This window comes from Cavenderia fasciculata (genome assembly GCF_000203815.1).
Source record: "Cavenderia fasciculata unplaced genomic scaffold Scf_EU5ZYIE01EUG8B-5, whole genome shotgun sequence".
Lineage (NCBI taxonomy): Eukaryota > Evosea > Eumycetozoa > Acytosteliales > Cavenderiaceae > Cavenderia > Cavenderia fasciculata.
The window spans coordinates 882799-901877 of record NW_004457642.1 but is presented as its reverse complement, the minus strand read 5'-3'; the positions used below and the strand labels follow the sequence as shown (position 1 = coordinate 901877).

General features: G+C 32.2%; 8 protein-coding genes across 8 annotated transcripts; 4 read left to right on the top strand and 4 right to left on the bottom strand.

The window, feature by feature from the left end:
• Nucleotides 1-62: 62 nt before the first annotated feature.
• On the top strand, nucleotides 63-1843 carry DFA_09780 (uncharacterized protein; the record flags this gene model as incomplete). Its single annotated transcript, XM_004352381.1, has 6 exons — nucleotides 63-712; nucleotides 790-808; nucleotides 846-883; nucleotides 1049-1071; nucleotides 1167-1281; nucleotides 1345-1843. The coding sequence occupies 6 exons, from the start codon at nucleotides 63-65 to the stop codon at nucleotides 1841-1843; spliced, it is 1344 nt and encodes a 447-aa protein (XP_004352433.1).
• Nucleotides 1844-1912: 69 nt separating this feature from the next.
• On the bottom strand, nucleotides 1913-8073 carry DFA_09779 (uncharacterized protein; the record flags this gene model as incomplete). Its single annotated transcript, XM_004352380.1, has 11 exons — nucleotides 1913-2887; nucleotides 2946-3522; nucleotides 3556-3632; nucleotides 3697-4088; nucleotides 4161-4395; nucleotides 4478-4792; nucleotides 5016-5729; nucleotides 5787-7376; nucleotides 7467-7853; nucleotides 7966-8006; nucleotides 8046-8073. 11 exons carry the CDS (start codon nucleotides 8071-8073, stop codon nucleotides 1913-1915), a joined length of 5331 nt encoding a protein of 1776 aa, XP_004352432.1.
• Nucleotides 8074-8177: 104 nt separating this feature from the next.
• Nucleotides 8178-8882, top strand: ndufa12 (NADH dehydrogenase ubiquinone 1 alpha subcomplex subunit 12; the record flags this gene model as incomplete). The annotated part of the gene is made up of 3 exons (XM_004352379.1): nucleotides 8178-8334; nucleotides 8503-8618; nucleotides 8748-8882. 3 exons carry the CDS (start codon nucleotides 8178-8180, stop codon nucleotides 8880-8882), a joined length of 408 nt encoding a protein of 135 aa, XP_004352431.1.
• Nucleotides 8883-9057: 175 nt separating this feature from the next.
• Nucleotides 9058-11810, bottom strand: DFA_09777 (uncharacterized protein; the record flags this gene model as incomplete). Its single annotated transcript, XM_004352378.1, has 4 exons — nucleotides 9058-9360; nucleotides 9442-9810; nucleotides 9879-10067; nucleotides 10158-11810. 4 exons carry the CDS (start codon nucleotides 11808-11810, stop codon nucleotides 9058-9060), a joined length of 2514 nt encoding a protein of 837 aa, XP_004352430.1.
• A 670-nt stretch (nucleotides 11811-12480) lies between these two features.
• On the top strand, nucleotides 12481-13815 carry DFA_09776 (uncharacterized protein; the record flags this gene model as incomplete). The annotated part of the gene is made up of 1 exon (XM_004352377.1): nucleotides 12481-13815. The coding sequence occupies one exon, from the start codon at nucleotides 12481-12483 to the stop codon at nucleotides 13813-13815; it is 1335 nt and encodes a 444-aa protein (XP_004352429.1).
• A 296-nt stretch (nucleotides 13816-14111) lies between these two features.
• Nucleotides 14112-15359, bottom strand: ragA (Ras-related GTP-binding protein; the record flags this gene model as incomplete). Its single annotated transcript, XM_004352376.1, has 4 exons — nucleotides 14112-14534; nucleotides 14618-15003; nucleotides 15088-15187; nucleotides 15348-15359. 4 exons carry the CDS (start codon nucleotides 15357-15359, stop codon nucleotides 14112-14114), a joined length of 921 nt encoding a protein of 306 aa, XP_004352428.1.
• Nucleotides 15360-15934: 575 nt separating this feature from the next.
• tmem120 (uncharacterized protein) lies at nucleotides 15935-17196 on the top strand (the record flags this gene model as incomplete). Its single annotated transcript, XM_004352375.1, has 2 exons — nucleotides 15935-16735; nucleotides 16864-17196. 2 exons carry the CDS (start codon nucleotides 15935-15937, stop codon nucleotides 17194-17196), a joined length of 1134 nt encoding a protein of 377 aa, XP_004352427.1.
• A 123-nt stretch (nucleotides 17197-17319) lies between these two features.
• On the bottom strand, nucleotides 17320-18992 carry hal (histidase; the record flags this gene model as incomplete). Its single annotated transcript, XM_004352374.1, has 2 exons — nucleotides 17320-18631; nucleotides 18754-18992. 2 exons carry the CDS (start codon nucleotides 18990-18992, stop codon nucleotides 17320-17322), a joined length of 1551 nt encoding a protein of 516 aa, XP_004352426.1.
• Between the last annotated feature and the right edge of the window lie 87 nt (nucleotides 18993-19079).

Genomic DNA, 19079 nt, shown 5'->3' with positions numbered 1-19079 from the left:
ATTTTCCCAACCTACTTCTTCCTCTACTACATCACCCCAATTAGTAAGTCATTTTATTTAAAATGATATATAAAGCAATCAACAACAACAACAACAATGGTCGACATTATCATCATGTGACCTATTTTATAGTTTTAATGATAATGATAATAGCATTTGGTGGAAAACCAATAGAAGCTATGAAATCAAATAGAGATATAACATTGGATGGACAATACTATATGATTGAATCATTTGGATTTGGTGATGGTGGTTCTGTTCACCTTTTAAGCACGGTTCCATCTGAAATCAATCATGGCAACCTAACGTTTTGGATGTGTCAGGATAGAGATTTCAAGAGTTTGATTGGAACATCATCGAGTGGTGGAAAGATTGAAAGTAAACTATGTTCAAATCCAGATGAAGGTGAATGTATAGTTAGGTCAATACCAGTGTTCAATGAACAACCACTATCGATCATTGTCAACACTACCGATATGTATCGTCTCATTCTACTCAATTGTGGAGCACAAGACGGTCAAAATACAAATTACAAACTATCACTCGACTATTCACTAAAGAATCCTGGTGGTTATCTTCCAGTTGGTTATCTTCAACTTCCACAGGCATATCTGTACTTTACCATTATTGCAGGTGTCTTTTTTATCGCCTACAATTATATTATCACGAAAAATAGAAGATTTATAAATGAAATTCATTATATTCTTGGTATGTATAAACTTTAGTTAAACGTAGAAAACCTAGTCTCCATCATCATTCTAATCATTTTAATTATTTTACTACTATTAGTATTTGTATTGGTGTTAAAGTTGGTATTATTATTCCTAACATTAATATTTTACCAGAGTGCAAACAATTCTGGAAAATGGAATATGACAGCCAAGTATCTTATCAATATATTTTTTTCACTAGAAGAGACATTTTTTTTTGGAATGCTTCTTTTGATTTCAAAGGGATGGAGAATTACAAGAAATTACTTCCCTCCCATTGAAGTTAGGACTATTCTTTCGATTCTTTCTCTGCTGTTGGCAGTATTATTGTTTTTTAGTTTTTATAATGATGTTTATGTAGGTAGAAAGAAGAAAACAAAAAACAAAAAAAATTGTAAATCTAACGCATCGTTCAAATCACTCACCAACCATTTTTCTTTCTTTCTTCCTTTATAGTATTTTCTTTCACTTATGATACTTTACCTCTTTATGATGCCCAAAATCTTTACAAATATAACAAAAAATTTACGATTAATAGGTTCTCATCTTGTTTTGTCAAGGTAAATAATATGTAAAAAAACAAAACACTTGTTTTCTCTTTTCAATGTTACTTATTTTTTTTATTTATTATTAGGTATACAAATAATTCAATTGCTCATAGATTAGAACAAAAGAAAAAATTAATGCATAAACTAAGAACAGCAGTTGTAGTATATTTGGGTGCTATTCTAGTCGTTAATAGTATGAGGGTAATCATGGTTTGGAATTTATATTGGCTAACATTGTGTATATCAGAACCGGTATCACTAGCAATGCTTTGGTATTGTTGCTATCTTCTTCGTCCATTTAGAAGAAATCCAATATTTATTGGTGCTAATTTGGATTCTGTAAATATGGAGGATTTGACAAGAAGATTAGAGGGCATGATTGGCGAAACTTCATTGGATCCACTATCACTCTCCTCTGTTTTAAACACAAAAAATAATTTTGATCCTAGAAAATGCATCTTTATTCAATACCCCTATGATAGTGGTGCTGCACTTGGTGTATTGGTTGATACACCTCTGACTTTAAATGTACAACAACAACAACAACAAAATGGCTTAAAATCTCCAAAATGGTTTTCTTTTTAACATTAAATAATAAATCGTTCATTTTTGTAAATATATATATATATAATATATTAAAGGGCACCTTTTTATTTAAAAACTGGTTCTCTTCTTTTTTAGATCTTTTTGTGTTGGTGATTTAGAATCATCAGATGAATCTATTAATGTAGGTCCTACTGCTGGTTGTGTTGATGATTGTGATTGAGAAGGTTGTTGTACTATTGTTGTGGTGGTGGTGGTGGTGGTGGGCTTTTTTCTTTTATCTTTTTGAGAAGATGGATTTGAAAATTTCTTATCAAAGTATTCTAAAATTTCATTAAAGTTGTGGCTAGACGAGGATGGATAGGCAACGCGATAACAATCTACTAAAATATTGTTTACTTGATCTCTAAGATGAACATAAAGTGTATTTGCATCATTATACAAATCCCACAAGGCCTGAAGTATTTTGTTTTGTTGTTGCAATAATTTGTCGTGCAATTCCTTGGTGTGGTGTTCTTCTTTTTCAGCCTGCGTAATGCCTGTCAACAGACCTTGGTCGATTGTTGGAATTTGTCCAGGTTGATCATCTATTACTGAAGCTGCTGTCTCACTAGTTGGTAAAGTTTGGATGACTTGGTGATGTGAGTGATAATTTTGAATTTGTTGTTGCTGGTGTTGCAGTTGTTTTCGGAGATGATCGTGGTTTTGTTGAACTTGGTGCAGTTTGCTTTTTGTGGTTGCCAATTCAGAGTGACTATTTTCCAATTGGTGACGAATTGTTTTGCAACATGCTTCAAAGCACAATGAAGCTTCGTGTTTGAATCTGGGTTCAACTTTTATCTTTGCATACAAAAGATCCAAGTTGGTGTAATCATTGTTCTCTTCCAACAATTGAAGGTAAAATCTATAGTATTTTCTAAAATATCTATCCAATTTACCATCTCCAATATATCCATCATTCCAAAGACTCCATACACCAGCTTTTGATAATCTTGAAATTCGTGGTTTAAACAATTTAATAAATTCATTGAGAGATTCTTTTAAATAATCTTCTCTATAGGTTGAATATCTAATTACCCATGTAATCTAAATAAAAATTATTAATAAGAATTGATTCATTTTTTGTTTTTGTTATTATTCATACTCTATAAAAAGATTGATGATGATAAGAAAGCAAAGATTTACAATGACAAAGAGCTGCATATGAATTTTCGATTAAATTTTCTCTTCTCTTTTCTAAAGATTCTGGTGATCTTTGTTCTGTAGCTGCCAATGTTTCGTCGTTGTTGGTAGCATCAATGTTGGTAACATCATCCTCTACTGTTGTTGTTGTTGTTGTCGATTCATTGTTGGGTTGTTCGTCATCTGTTAGTTGATTTGATTTTGTCTTTGATTTTGGAGAAAAATTATATTTCTCCAACAAAGTGATAAGCTGTTCATCAACAGGTTTTGTTAAAGGGAGGAGAAGTTTAAGTCGGTTCGTGTGTAATCTATAAAGAGGGTCCACAGGAGGTTTCTTTTTGGGTTGAGGGGGAGGACACATTTGGATGGATTTCCAGAGATGATCAAAACACTCTTCCAATGGTTTTTGTAATTTAAATAATATCTTTGATTGGTAATAGATAAAATTCCAATGATCATTTGTAGCATGCTTTAATGTCTCTTCAAAGTACTCGTATGATTCATTGTACAGTCTCTCTGTTAATTCCTTACAATCCATTCTGGATGGTGAAATAAAATAGTGCTCTTCATACATTGATAACGCCAATAAATTATAAATCTCTTCAGTTGGATCGATTTTTATCATCTGTCTATAGATTAATCTTAATTTCTAATTAAAAAAAAAAAAAAATGAATTAATAATTCATTGATGGATGATGTTTTTGTTTACATACTCTATAAAGTTCTATAATTGTATTGGAAACTTGAATATTTTCTAGAGCATTTAGACCTTGTTCATTTGTGATGTGTGTTAGATCTTCTTGTATTATTTTAGAGAGAAGGTCCCATGTATTTAAACGATTTGGATTGCAATAGAGATCGTATATATAAAGTTGATATCGAGCAGACCTTGTATCCTTTGTGACTGACAACGTTTCTGCGTACAAATAATAAATATCAGTGTAAATGTCATCAAAGAATGGATGGTCAATTGATGAATCATCCAAATTATCATCGAAAATCATGTGATAATTTAATCTTGGTGGTGACTCTACATCCATCAACTCGATGATTTCGTTGGTTGTTCCATCAATATAATCATCTATTATTGTTTTATATTTTGTTGCTAAATGTAATTAAATTTGATTAGTTTAAATGAATGATCAAATCCTATCTTTATATTTTTAAAAATATTTACCTCTGATGGGAGGAGTTGGGAATTTAAAATAAATCAATTCTATTATATCTTTGAATTCCTTTTTGCTTGATAGTGTTCCAATTCGGTCTATCGAATTTACCATGATTGGATTTAATGGTACACTAGTTTCTTCCTGTTCCTCTGTCAAAAGTTTAATGATTACATAAAATTGCATAAAAACATTTAACTTTAATGGTAAATATGAATCTCTTTTGCCATGTTCATCTACTTGACTCTTTTAAAAAGAATAAATGCTTTGTTAATAAAATCTAGTAGTAGTAGTAGTAGTTGGCCTATTAATATATTATATTACTTACAGTTAATTTAATGTTATAAAGACATTTATAACATTGACACAATTCCTTCATTATCTTGAAAGCGATCATATCGATTTTTGATTCATTGAATTCTAAAAGTGGATCGATTTCTTCATCCTGATCACTATTGCTAATGAATCCAAGTAAAAGATTTACATAGTCTAGTAAGAATATTTGATTTTGGTGACATGATTTCTTTTTACCAATGTCAGCGTGATACAATGTATAAAATATAATCTTGTTTGGCATCGAAATGATTTTAGATGGGTCAATATTAAAAATCGAGGTGAATATTTTAAACCATTCATACGACATCTAAAAAAATAGTATATTTTTAATATTAACCAATTGTAAACTTTCTTTTTTCTCATCTTACCATTTTTTTATAAAATTTATAAACCATTCTTGTAAGAATGGACAATAAAGTTTGATTGGTTTCTGATAATGGTCCAAAAGATATGTGGGAAATAAGAGGTTGATTTGTGAAAACAGTTTCCAAAGTTGAAAGGTGACTATTGATAGTGTCCAGGCTATTTACAACCAGAGCCAACTCTTTTAAAAGAATGATTGCCATTTTTAATACTCCCTTGATATTTTTCTGGTACATGTATGACTTTAAGAGTGTATCAACCATATTAAGTTTTGATTTGGTTTGAATATCGATATTATTATTTTTGAATTCAAAACTAATCAATGATATTTGAGAGTTGTTATTATTATTATTGTTTGTATTATTGGGGGAGGAGATTAAAGAGGAGATTGATAATGATAAAGGATCAATTAAACAAAATGTATCTGGGAAAAGTGGTTCTAGAATGTTGATCGATTCATTATAATCTCCAATGTTAAAGTAATGTCCTGCTTTGTTTTTTTCTTGTTGGTCTTGAAGACTCGTTATTTTCTCTTTTACAATCGCAGTTGAAATGTATCTATCACCCTTGCAATTATAGAGAACGATAATGGGTGATTTGTTACTGGAGGATTTTACTGACCACTCTTGACAATGTTCTTCACAAGCGCCAAAATAGTGAGTGGCCAATTCAATATCACCCATATATTTGTAATATCTAGCCAATAACCATCTATATCTGATTGCCAATACAATATCTTGATCAATAATCGTTTGATTGCAATTCAGTTGTTGAATAAAATTTGATAATTCATGTTGATTTCTATATGGGTTTTGTGTTGTGAGCGGTTTTGGTGTATACAATATTGAATCTAATGAATTTTCTGCAAAAAATAATATAAACTATATAGAAATTGGTTAGTTACTATATAGAGGAATATAAATCTAGATCAATCATACCCTATAAAAATGAGGAGAGACTTTAGAAACAACGGTATAGATTGTGCTCAACTTTGTTAAAAGGTTCTGAGGGTATTGATAGGATTGGTGAGTGCAAGTATACTCTAAAAAGTCAATCATCCAATCAAATACTGTGCCCTTTTTTTCCTTTTGGTTGATCCTTTTAATAAAATTGTGCACTCTTTCTTTTTCCATTTCTTGAAGATCTAAAGTTGTCACTTTACTTTTTTCATCCATTTCCTTTGATGAACCCGCCACATTTGGTGAATTGCTTCCTCTGTCACCGCCACTCATCTCTTGATCAGCCAATACATATAAATCTGTCAAGGCACTCATTGAGATTGGCTTTTTGATTGTGAATAATTTTTCAATAAACTCATCAGTCTCTAGTGGTTTGTTGGCATCTTCTTTTTGCGGTGTAGCAGCGGTAGGAGTTCTTACATTGGCGTTGAGAGATCTTCTGGTTTTTATCGATGATGTGGTGGTTGGTGCCGTTGCAACTGTTGCTACAATGGGAATACTTCCTGAACTTGAATTTAAAGTGTTTGTTGTAGTGGAAGGGGAGGAGGAAGAAGTTGGTGAATTATCTGCCCCATTTGTTGTTGTTGTTGCTGGTTCTGTGGTTGTGGGGGCAATGGCTTCTGTTTGAACCAGATTTTCGGGGGATTGTTTCTTTTCATCTGCAACAACAATAGTAGTAGTAGTAGTAGTAGTAGTAGTAGTAGTAGTAGTTGGTGGACTGATTTGCGTTTTATCAGAACTAGAAAAAGGTGAAGATGAAGAGGAGGAAGAGGAGGAGGGGGAAGAAGAGGATGGAGAATCAATTGGGGTGTTGATTGTGTAAGAAACTGCTTTCTTTGGTGAAAAATCTCCCATTGATTTAATTTCTATTGGTGAATATAATCGGAGTGGAGATGATGGTGACGATGATGATGATGATGATAAAGTTGGAGATTTTGCTTGATTATAGATTGTCGACAATAAGGTTGATAAGGAATCCCATGAAAGATTTGCAAGTGTATATTTGGTTGGTTCTTGCAATAATGTTGGTGATGATATATTTAATGTGTTGGATCCCAGTCCATTCTGTATCTTTTCGTGTGCCTTTATAAGATTTTGAATATAATTTTTAGATTCCTGATCATTTTCAACAAATAATTTTAAAATCTCTCCAAGATTGTCCACTTTTTTTGGATCCTCGCGAAGTAAAAGTGCATTTATACATTGTATTCTTTTTGATGTATGATCAATCTCCAAACATCTATCGACCATTATACGACAACTATCAAAATCACCAATGCAATAAAGCATTTCAGTCAATCTTTCGAGTGAAATCCAATGAATGGGAGATATGGAAAGTGCACGCTCAAATGCGATTCTAGCCAACGACCATTTACCAAGATCACAAGACAATTTACCGATATTATGCCACAATGTTAGATCTCTATTGTCATAATCAACTGCCTGTGCAAAATAGGTGAGTGCTCTCTCCTTGTCATCCATCAATTCATAGATGGTTGCCAAATTCTTTAATGATAAATATTTAATAAGAAATAATGATTTTGAGGCATTACTACTGTTATCTGGTGTCTTTTAAAATGAAAAAGCATTAATATGAAATTCAATAATAATAATAATAATAATTGAGAGGTGAACTATTTAAAAAATATTATTACATACAATCTCTTTGATGAGTGAAGCATTTAAAATATCATTAAAAAGTTGTTGCGATTCTAAATGGTTATTTGATTGTTGTCTTCTTAATGCTTTATCATAGGTTTTAAATATGATTGCTTCTTGAGCCTCTACTGTTAATCTTGAATATTCATCATCACTTTCACTGAAACTATCTTCACCACCACTACTGACACCACTACTATTATCCCAACCATGGTTGCTTGACAATTGATTATCGTTGTTGTTGTTGTTGTTGTTTGCTGCTGCTTGTCGTGTTGTTGCTTTCTTGCTAGTTGATTCTGTTTCAGAGAAACTATAGTTGCGAGTTGCATCAACATTGTCACCATTATGGTTATCATCCGTATATGTATTGATGGCGTTGAATCGAATCTAAATTTAATAATAATACAAGTCAGAGTAAGTAATTCTGAGAGAGTTGATAACAAAGTAAATGATCATGTCAAACTAAGAGAGAGAGATGACTATTAAATTTGATTATTACCATTGTATATTTCTGAGATGAATCAGCTCTAGCTACAACATCTATGATGAGCCAATCAATCAATCAACCAACTACCAAACCTATTAACCTTTTAGGGACTTGATTCATTAAATTAATTTTTTTTATTTTTTTTTTTTATTTGACTATGATCTTTCGCGCATTTGCAAAAGTATTGAATTTTTATAGAGTAAACTATCAACAACAACAACAAGATGACAGAACTAATTAGATATTGCAGAGGTATAGTACAAAGAGGATTAAAAGAATCTCTAAAGACATTATACTACACTGGTGAAATCAAATATGGTACCATTGTCGGTCAAGATTCTTTTGGTAACAGATACTATGAAAATAAGGCTGAGCCACACGGTAAGATCATATTATAATATGAATGCATTATCAAAATCATCATCTTTTATTCTAATATCTCCACTACCTCCTCCTCCTCCCTCCCTCCCTCCCTCCCTCCCTCCCTCCCTCCCTCCCTCCCTCCCTCCCTACCTCCCTCCCTCCTCCTACTATTATCAAAATATACAGGAAGACACAGATGGGTAGAATATGGTAACCCAAAAAATGTTGATGCTTCTTTAGTTCCACCTGAATGGCATTCATGGTTGCATCATATCTCTGATAAGCATGGTAATACTCAAGATGTACGTAATAGATTGAAATATCGACAACAACAAAGAAAGAAAGAAAGAAAAACGACACTAGAGATTACTTACACTAGACGAAACTTGTTGTTCTACATTACACCTTTATATATATCTACCTATCTATAGATGATGTCATTCACACCAACATACAAGAGAGAACATTTCCAAAATCCAACTGGTACCGATGCAGCTTACACACCACCAAACTATTTGTACAACATTGAAAAGCAAAAGGAGATTTTAGAAGAAGAAAAGAAATAGATTGCATTCTAGATTGTAATAACAACAACAACAACAACAACAAAGCAATCAACCTTTAATCAATATAGATCTACTTTTAAAAAATGGACACCTTTGTGTGTATTGAAACTAGTTTGGTTTTATTTAAAGTTATGACGACAAAGAGACGATTACAATACTATTATAATTATTATTATTATTGTCCAATTGGATGAACAGGAAAGTAAAGCTGTAATAGTTTTCCATAGATGACATAATCTTCGTTTGTAAAGACACAAAAGATGAGTCTATCAACTTTGGAATGATTGGTTTCTAACCAACTTCGAATGGTGTCCAACACAATGGAAGCTGCTTCTTTGTTTGGGAATCCATAGATACCAGTGGCAACACAACAAAAAGCAAAGGTACGAATATTATGTTTCACTATTGTATCCAATGTTGTTTGATAACATGATCTTAGCTTGTCCCCATTCCCATCAATCGGACCAACAGTGTGAATCTAATAAGAAAGGATAACAATCAAGAAGGTTAATAACCTTTTTTTTTAATGGATGGTGTATATATATTTTTATATACATACAATATAATCGGCGGGTAATCTAAAGGCTTTGGTAATTTTTGATTGACCAATGGCACACCCTCCCAATGTCTTGCATTGTCTGTATAGTGATGGTCCTGCTGCTTTGTGAATAGCTCCATCGATACCACCTCCACCTAAAAGTGATTGTTTGGCAGCATTGAGAATACCATCAATCTCGAGTGTCGTAATGTCACCACCAAAGAGTGATATCTTTTTGCTCAAGTTGGCATTTGGAGGGTAAAATAGATTGGCTTGGTTTCTAAACTTTTCTCTCTTTTCCTCTACGAAATCATACCAAGTTAGAATATTTTCTTCTGATAAATAAGAGTTTCCACAAGCGTATAATTGTCTCTTTTTCTTTCTATAGTCCTATAAAAATGATGATATGATTTAGTATAAACACAATATCGTGATGATAATAATAAATAAATACATACTGGATCATTAAAGGCAATATCATCGTCAAGATCATCTTGTTGTTGTTGTTGATGCTTCATTTCTTCTTCATAATCATCTTCGTTGTTTAGATCAAGGAAAACAGGTTCTTTAACAATCTTTGCGGCAATTGATTTGGTTGGCTTTAAAGGTTGGTTGGTGGTATTAAACGTTGCCTGTGTAAAGAATCTCTATAAATCATAAATAATTATTCATTGTGTTAACACAATCATTGATTGGTGATAGTAGGTGAAATAAAAATTAAAAAGGAGCTTGCTTACCTTGATTTGTCTTTTTCTTTCTGGATTGTCAACTCTTCTTTGTAGATAGGATTTAAAATCTATTATAACTTTTGTACAGGCTGGTCCAACTGCAATTTCAACTGTTGGTTGTTTGTTATTGAATGCACTTTCTATCAATTCGCTTTCAGAGGCAGAGTAGTCCATATAACCATTATCCCCCAACCATTTCCATTTTACATCTTGGTCATTATTATTATTGGCATTGTTGTTATTATTATTATTATTATTATTATTTTTGTTGGATTTATCGCTAATTGTGTTGTAGTTGTTGCTATTGAAGCTACTGTTACTACTTTTTGGTGTACTTTGTGAGACTGTATTGTTTGTTTTTACAGGTGATGATTGAATATTGTAATTGTTGGATGATGATGATGGTGGTGGTGGTGTTGGTGTTGCTGTCATTGTAGAGGTCTGTGGTTTCGTCGATAAAGTAGTTGTGTCAATATTATCATGATCATCTTTGGCAAATCTTTTGATACTTCTAATCTTTTGTTGATCGTCATATCTTCTTTGCACACGACCTTCAAACTCGACGTATCTGTCTTCATCGACTTCGGAACGTTTCTTTTCTTTTGTGTAAGCCTTTTCCAATCTAGTAGAAATCTCTGAATCATAACGTTCCCATCCATCTGGACCTTGCCAATACCATTCACCTGGAATATTTCTATCATAGGTTTCTGTTGGTTGTTTCTTTATACTAGTAGCAGGAGCCACAGCAGCAGATGATGTTGAAGATGAAGATGAAGATGAAGATGATGGTGGACTTGATTTTGATGGATTAAAATTACGATTCGTATTTGAATTGGTGTTTGTGTTGGTGGTAGGATATACGTTGTTGTTGTTGTTTTTGATAGTACCATTATTATTTCTATTACTATTATTAATAGTATTTTTGTTTGTCGAGGAAGATGTAGAAGAGGAGGAAAAAGAAGATGATGATGCTTTAACCCTTTGAACATTTCTAATTTTTTGAGGGTCATCATATCTTCTTTGAAGACTATGCTTCAAGTCTATGAATCTTTCCTTGTCTACCTTGAAATTTTCCTTGCTTCTTGCATAGTGTCTTTCCAATCTCTTACAGAAATCGATATCATAATTGACCCAATTATTTGCATCTGATTTCCATTGCCAAATATGACTGAGTTGTTCATCTTCCAACTCTTCATTTAATAACATGTTTCTTTGTTGTTCTAGATCATCTTCAAAACTAAAATCAAATTCATCATCATTATTATTATTATTATTATTATTACTATTATTAGTTGTGTTGTTATTATTATTAGTAGTCTTGTTGTTATTATTATTATTATTGTTAAATGATGATGGTGTTTGTCTCTTTAATGGTCTATTATTAAGATCATCATTGTCATCTTCATCATGTGATGGGTTTGTTGTCGTTGTTGTTGTTGTTGTTGTTGTTTGAGAAGAAGTTGTATTCTTTCTTTTTAATATTATATTATTATTACCACTAGTATTGTTATTGTTTTGTTGCTGTTGTTGTTTATCATCATCGTTGTTGTTGTTGTTATTTTGATAAGGAGCAGAATAAGGAGTATCAAGATATTTGCTATCTCGTTGTGAGTTTGAAGGATCTTTTATGAGAGAATCCAATAGAGCTTGTTTTGCATTCATTTTAAGCTGAAATATATTTCTATATGTATGTATGTATGTATCTTTCTGCTGATATATATTGATGGGTAAAAGTAAATGGACGAAAGGCAAGGCGCCAAAAAAAAAAACTAAAGATCTCAGGAACAAAAGTTTTATTTTCTTAGAAGTAGTACATTTGATTTTTTGGAAATATATAGATTTTGTTTGCAATCTGGTTATTATTATCTCTTCAATTTGTGTGTTTTGCTCCTTCTATGCGAGACACATAGCTTTGACTGATGATAATATAGACAAAAAAATATACAATTATAAATAAAAATTAAAAAACTTCTTCTTGTTTTCTTTTTTGCTGACTCACCCAAACTCGTAGGTCTCTTCCTTCCTACGAAAGATATCTCTTTGTCCGACGAGCTGGGAGCTCCCTACACAAACCAACAATGAATACATAAACAGTAATAATAATAATAATAATAATCATAATAATAATAATAATAAAAATATAACACATAATTAATAATAATAACAACAACAACTTTAATAAACAAATTCTTCGCAAATCTAAAACTATTAGATATTTTAACTATCAACCAGCTCTTTATATAGCTGAACAGACAATTAAATCATCATCATCATCATCTAATACAATCTACATCTAGACTACAGACTATTATTATTATTATTAATACAAACAATGGTAGATTTATTATGGACAGTACCATTAATAGTTGGTGCTGTATTATGGGCTGGTTGTGATGTAATATCAGATGGTGTTATTGCAGAGGTACATCCACACAACCCTAAAGAATCTTCTTCCTCTTCATCATCATCAACACCTTCATCATCATCTTTGAAAAGGAATCATGACGATGAGGAAGGAATTAACCTCTCTCCAATTACATCGGCTTCTACATCACCATTATTACCTTCTTCAACAAATTCATCTACGACAACGACAACAACAACAACAACAGAGTTATTAGCAGATTATAAAAAGAGTGATACTCTTATCATGATTAATGAAAGTGATAAAAGTAGACATCATCATCATCGTCAAAAGATGATAAACAATGAAGAAGATATCAAGTTGACCGGTGAACAAGACTCTATCATCTCTGGTATCGTCATGTTTATATGTGGTATCTTTCTTCACAGTTACTATGGAAGTTCACATATATTCTCTTTCTACTTTTCAAACAACAACAACAACAATAACAACAACAATGGTGGAGGTGATGCTGGAATAGAGATGATTAATCCAGTTATTATATTATATGCATCATTATTCTCTGGAGTATTTCAATGCTTTTCATTGATCTATCTCTTGAAAGCATTTGAATCTAGCAGCTCAACAGTCATTGTGCCATTAATGCAACTAAACTCAATCTTCCTCCTCCCAATGACAATAGTACTATCGTTGCTATCGGGCTTCTTTCCAGTACTCTCTACATTCCACAAGATTATTACGCCACTTCACTTTATAGCCTTTATTCTCATCTTTATCGGTGGCTTTTATCCTGCCGTCGAAGGAGAGTGGACACAATTCTCAAAGGGATTTTGGAAGCAAAGGGCAGTTAGAAACGTACTCTTATCTGACCTTCTCATTGCCTTTTACTATGTTTTGGTTACATTTTGCACCAATGAAAGTGGTGGACAGTCGTCGATATCATTCCTCATCATCTCAATCTATGGTAACAGTTTGACGTTCCTCTTTCTCATTCTCTTTATTCCTCGTTTCCGTCGATCAACCTACGATCTCTTGTATATTCGTCGTAAATATGTACTTTTGTCTGCCTTGGGAGAGGTACTATCTTTGGCCGGTTACTTTTTCGTTTCCATATCCTACCATCTCTACTACAATGGTGGCATTGTCAGTGCAACCGAAGGTGCTCTCAATCAATTATTCAATCTAGTGGTTGCAATCATTCTCAAAAAGACTATCAATTTTGGAAGAGATGTCAAAAGAATTAAAGAAAAACTCTATTCTTGTTTGATTGTAACTGTTGGTTTAATTTTAACTTCAACATAAAACAAAAATAACAATAATAATAATATTAAATAATAATAATAATCACCAATATTCTATTCTAATAATAATAATAATAATAATGATAATAATATTTATGCTATAGATAATAGAAAATAAAGTTATCAACCACCAAAAAAAATATATATATTTTTCGCACATATAGTTTGTAAAGATCTACTTTGATGAATACTATCACAAGTTTTATATATTTATATTAAATTCTTTTTGTTTTGGTTGTTTGGTTGGTTGGTGGGGAGGATGTTAATTAATTAAAAAAAAATTGGAAACGTTTGTTGTTAAACAATTGATTGGTTGGCACTGTTTTGTTGGATAAACTTTTCAAAGTGAGATTTGGCAACTTGAATGTTAAGAAGTGTGGCAGATGATTCGATGGTTTGATCCGACATTATAACCATGATGTATGTGTTGGAGGTAAAGGCATCGATAAAAGCAGCAAAGTTTGAGTTACGTACTTCCATGGCTTGGAAGTTGGCTTGTGACTTGCTGCAACTGAGGAAGAATTGTTTGATGATGGTTGAAATCTTTTCGAATCTATGTACGTCTTTGTGTTGTTTACGTGCACTGTGAGAAATAACCAAAAATGTTGCCTTTTCAAACAAGACTACTTCATCGGCTTCACAAATTCTGCAAAACTTATCGAGATGATGTTCCAATACTTTGACATTTGGAATCAATGAATATACAATAGATGACCATGCCTAGAATGAAATAAATAAAATGGTTAAAATAGACTGAGAGAGAGAAAAAAAAAAGATATCTTTTTTTGAGTGTCTACGCGTACCTTGTAAAGGGTTTCATCCCAAATAGATGTTCTAAAACATGTTACTTTGAGGGGAAGAGATAGTTGTTGCAATTCAGTTTCACGTAATCTAAAGAGGTTATCACGTTGATCCTCTGGCACCAAATCCATCTTGTGAATGAGACAAAAGATTTTGGCATCCTTGCTGTTTTGGAGGATAGCTTCGAGACAAGACTTGAAGTTTTTAAGATCCTTTTGGTGTTCTCTGCTTTCAATATCAAATACATAGATGAGTACTTCAACGTTTCTGAAAATATGATCTCTTTGTGTTGTCAAGTAACTCTCTACAAAACCTTCTTGACCTCCACAATCCCAGAGATTCAATACTAAATTACCAAGGAATCTAACATGTGAATGTTCAACATCGACTATAGGTAGTAATAATGGTTACAGTGTGTATTAATAAATAAATTCAACGATGATGATGATGATTGTGATCTTGGTCTACTTACTTGTTACACCCAATCTCATTGTATCTCTGGCGATATAGTTTGCGAAAATGATAGATCTCATAGAGGTCTTACCAGATTCACTTCTGCCCATCAACAATACCTATGAATGATATAGGAGATAGAGAAAAGAAAGAGTAAGATTAATAAATGATGATCATATTGGGTTGTCGGTCGCTTAGATCTTAAAGATTTATGCTCAACATTGCTCTTTCTTTTTTAAAAGTACATCTATCTTTCTATCTATCTATCTATCTATATACCTTTCTCTTCATTTTTATTTGTTCTTTATTTTGAAAATTAAAAGATTATTACTACTTCTTCTATTGATAAATCATCGAACAAAAGAAGCTGGATGCACTGAGAGAACTGTCTCTCTGGGAGGAAGCAAAAAAATTTTCAAAAAATAAAAAAAAAATTCAATAGGTAAAAGATTGATCCAGACGATTTTAATCGATTCTAAATGAACTACTTAATTTAATCATTATTATCCTTCATCATTGAAACCAAATATTTGTGTTACACTAATATTGTAGGCACCGTGCTGAAAATTACACTTAAGAGATAGAACTAAAATTTTATTCAAAAAAAAAAAAATCTTCTTGAAAGCTCCTTCTCCGCTTCATATTTTTTTTATTATTACCCTCTTTTATTGTTACAGCAGCAGTTCCTCTACAGACAGAATTAATTTAGAACTTACTTTTGTGTTTGTCACAACCTATTATAGATATATATATATATATATATTAATACTAAAAAGGTCAAAACTTTATTTAAAACTACTACTACTACTATATATTTGTATTTATATATATTTATATTTATATATTTATATATCATCAACTTTATCATGGATACAAGTACAAGTAAAAGTGAAAAAGAGTTGATAGATTTAAAAAAGGAGTTGGAAGAGTTGGAAAAGAGTCAAAATGGAGTTAAAGAAAAAGGATTAAAGTTTAAGGAACAGATTGCTGTTGGTTTTAAAAGCTTGGATGAGATATGTAACACACTAGACAAACAAGAAAAAGAATCATCAAAGTTATTGCAACGTATCACCTTGTTACAGTCCGGTGGTGGTGACAAGTCAAATGATGCAGTAGTCGAGATGAAACAAAAGATACAATCTATTAAAACATCGATCAAGCAATCGAAAAAGACATTTACTCCAGAGACTGGTGGTGTATTTGTACGTCTTTTCCTTGGTCAAGTCAATGTAAAGCACTACAGAGAAGGTGAAAGATTCCGTCTAAAGACTGAATATGAAAAGTTTAAATTCAAGACCAATCCCCAATTTATACTCTTTGTTGCTTTGCTCTTTATGTTTCCTTCCAACTCTTTTATTACAACCTCGTGGCAAATATGGTTACTCTATTACTATGTCACTTTGGCTTTGAGAGAGAATATCCTTCTTGTCAATGGTAGTTCAATTCGTCCATGGTGGATCATGCATCACTATCTCTCTATTGCTGGTGCACTCACCAATCTACTCTGGCCACTCTCTACATCGTTTACTGATCTACTTCCAATGATGACCATGTTCTCTGGTGCTCAAGGTATTGTTCAAATTCTAACAAATCGTTATCAACAAGGTCAATTGTATAGAATGGTTGCCATTGGTAAAGCAAATATTATGGATGTTACAAGTGAAAATGTATGTAAAAAAAAAAAAAAAAAAAAAAAGAAATAGAAATAGAAAAAGAAATAGATAGATAGATAGATAGATAGATAGATAGATATATATAATATTTTACTAATCACATTTTTGTTTTTATTTAATAGATGATTAGTGATCCAGGTTGGACACCAAGTGCATTATTTTTATTACCATTTTTATTATTTGTACATTGTTTCCAAATGTATAATGGTTTTGTATTTTTAACTTATTCTTATTTCAAGTATCATACCTATTATATTGAATGGCAAGTTATTGCATGTGGACTTATACTCGTTAGTTTGGGTATTGGTAATTTAGTAACTACTTCAAACATTTATTTGAATAAATGGAAATCTTATAGTTCATCTGACAATAATAATAATAATAATAATAATATTACTAATAATAATAATAATAATAGAGTATCATCTTCTTCAGTAGCAAAGAAGGAGCAATAAATAAACAATTAAATAAATAAATAAATAAAAACTGACAAAGAAATATATATTAATAATAAAACCACTTTATATAAATAATTACTACCTATTTGTTAAGATTTAATTTATTTGTATATTTATTTTTTAGAAAAATGATTTAACAGCATTTAAAACTTGACCAGAAGTAATTAATTGGTTTACAGCTTCAATATCTGGTTGAAGGAAACGATCTTCTTCCATAAAGCTAACCTTTGAACGAACAAGTGCATGAACAGCTTCGAGTGGATCGGTTGAGGTTTGTGGACGAAGGAAATCGATAGCTTGACAGGCAGCAAGTAATTCAATGGCAAGAACATTTTCTACATTCTCGACGACGAGTAGACATTTACGAGCAGACCATCCACCCATTGAAACGTGATCCTCTTTGGCTGCACTAGTACTGATAGAATCGACAGATGATGGATGACAGAGTGTTTTGTTTTCAGATACAAGAGCAGCAGCGGTGCAATGTGCAATCATATAACCACTGTTTAATCCACCTTCTTTGATGAGGAATGCAGGAAGACCAGATAGTTGATTGTTGACGAGACGTTCAATTCTACGCTCTGAAATATTTGAAAGTTCGTGTATACCAATGGCAAGATAGTCGAGTGCCTTTGCTGGATATTCACCGTGAAAATTACCACCAGACATGGTACAATTAAAGTCGGCAAAGACCATTGGATTGTCGGTGGCACTATTCATTTCAGTGCTAATGATACCAGCAACAAAATCTACAGTATCTCTAGTGATACCATGTACTTGAGGAATACAACGAAGTGTATAGCTGTCTTGAACCTTGCCACAATTGGCGTGACCAGTGTAAATCTGTGACTTGAACTTTTCACCGTGAAGAATAGAACGAAGGAACTCTGCCGATTTTCCTTGGCCTTTATGTGGACGTGCAGCATGAATAGCTGGGTTAAAGGCGACTACAGTACCTTTGAGTGCTTCCAAAGTGAGTGCAGCAATAATGTCAGCAGTCTCACAGAGTATCTGTGATCTAGAAACAGCTTCACAACCCAACGATGTAATCAATTGTGTTCCATTGATCAATGCCAATCCTTCTTTGGCACCCAATTCTATTGGGGTAAGGTTATGTGCTTTCAAGACACTGGCAGAGTCTTCTATTTGTTTGGTAGTACCATTGTACATTTTACCTTCACCCATCAATCCCAATGCCAAATGAGATAGTGGTGCAAGATCACCAGATGCACCAACTGTTCCCTTTTCTGGTACCAATGGCAAACAATTACTATTTAAAATATTGATAGCTCTCGTAACAGACTCTAAACTAATGCCACTGTATCCTTTGGTTAAAACATTGATTCTCAATGCCAACAACATTCTTGTTCTCTCTGGTGTTAATGGTTGTCCTACTCCACTTGAATGTGATCTAATTAAATTACATTGTAATCTAGAGAAAGAGAGAAAGAGAGAGATAAACGAATATATTGATAACAAAACTTGATAGTTAGTACTCTTTTTAAAAAATAATAATAATAATAATAATAATAATAACAACAACAACAATACTACTTTTTAATTGAATCATTTGGAATGGTAACATCAGAGAATAAACCAAAACCGGTATTGATACCATAAACAATCTTATCGGAAGAGGTAATATCATCAACAACCTTTCTACCTCTTTGAATGATTTGAATAGTTTCATCACTGATGCATACTTTGTATGCACGGTAACCAATATTGATGAGATCTTGAATTTCAAGATCATTACCATTTAAATAAACACTTTTATCGTTGTCGTTTTGCATCTCTCTGTTGTTATTGTTGTTGTTGTTGTGGAATAATATTAATAATATTAACAATAATAATAATAATATATGAATACAACACACACA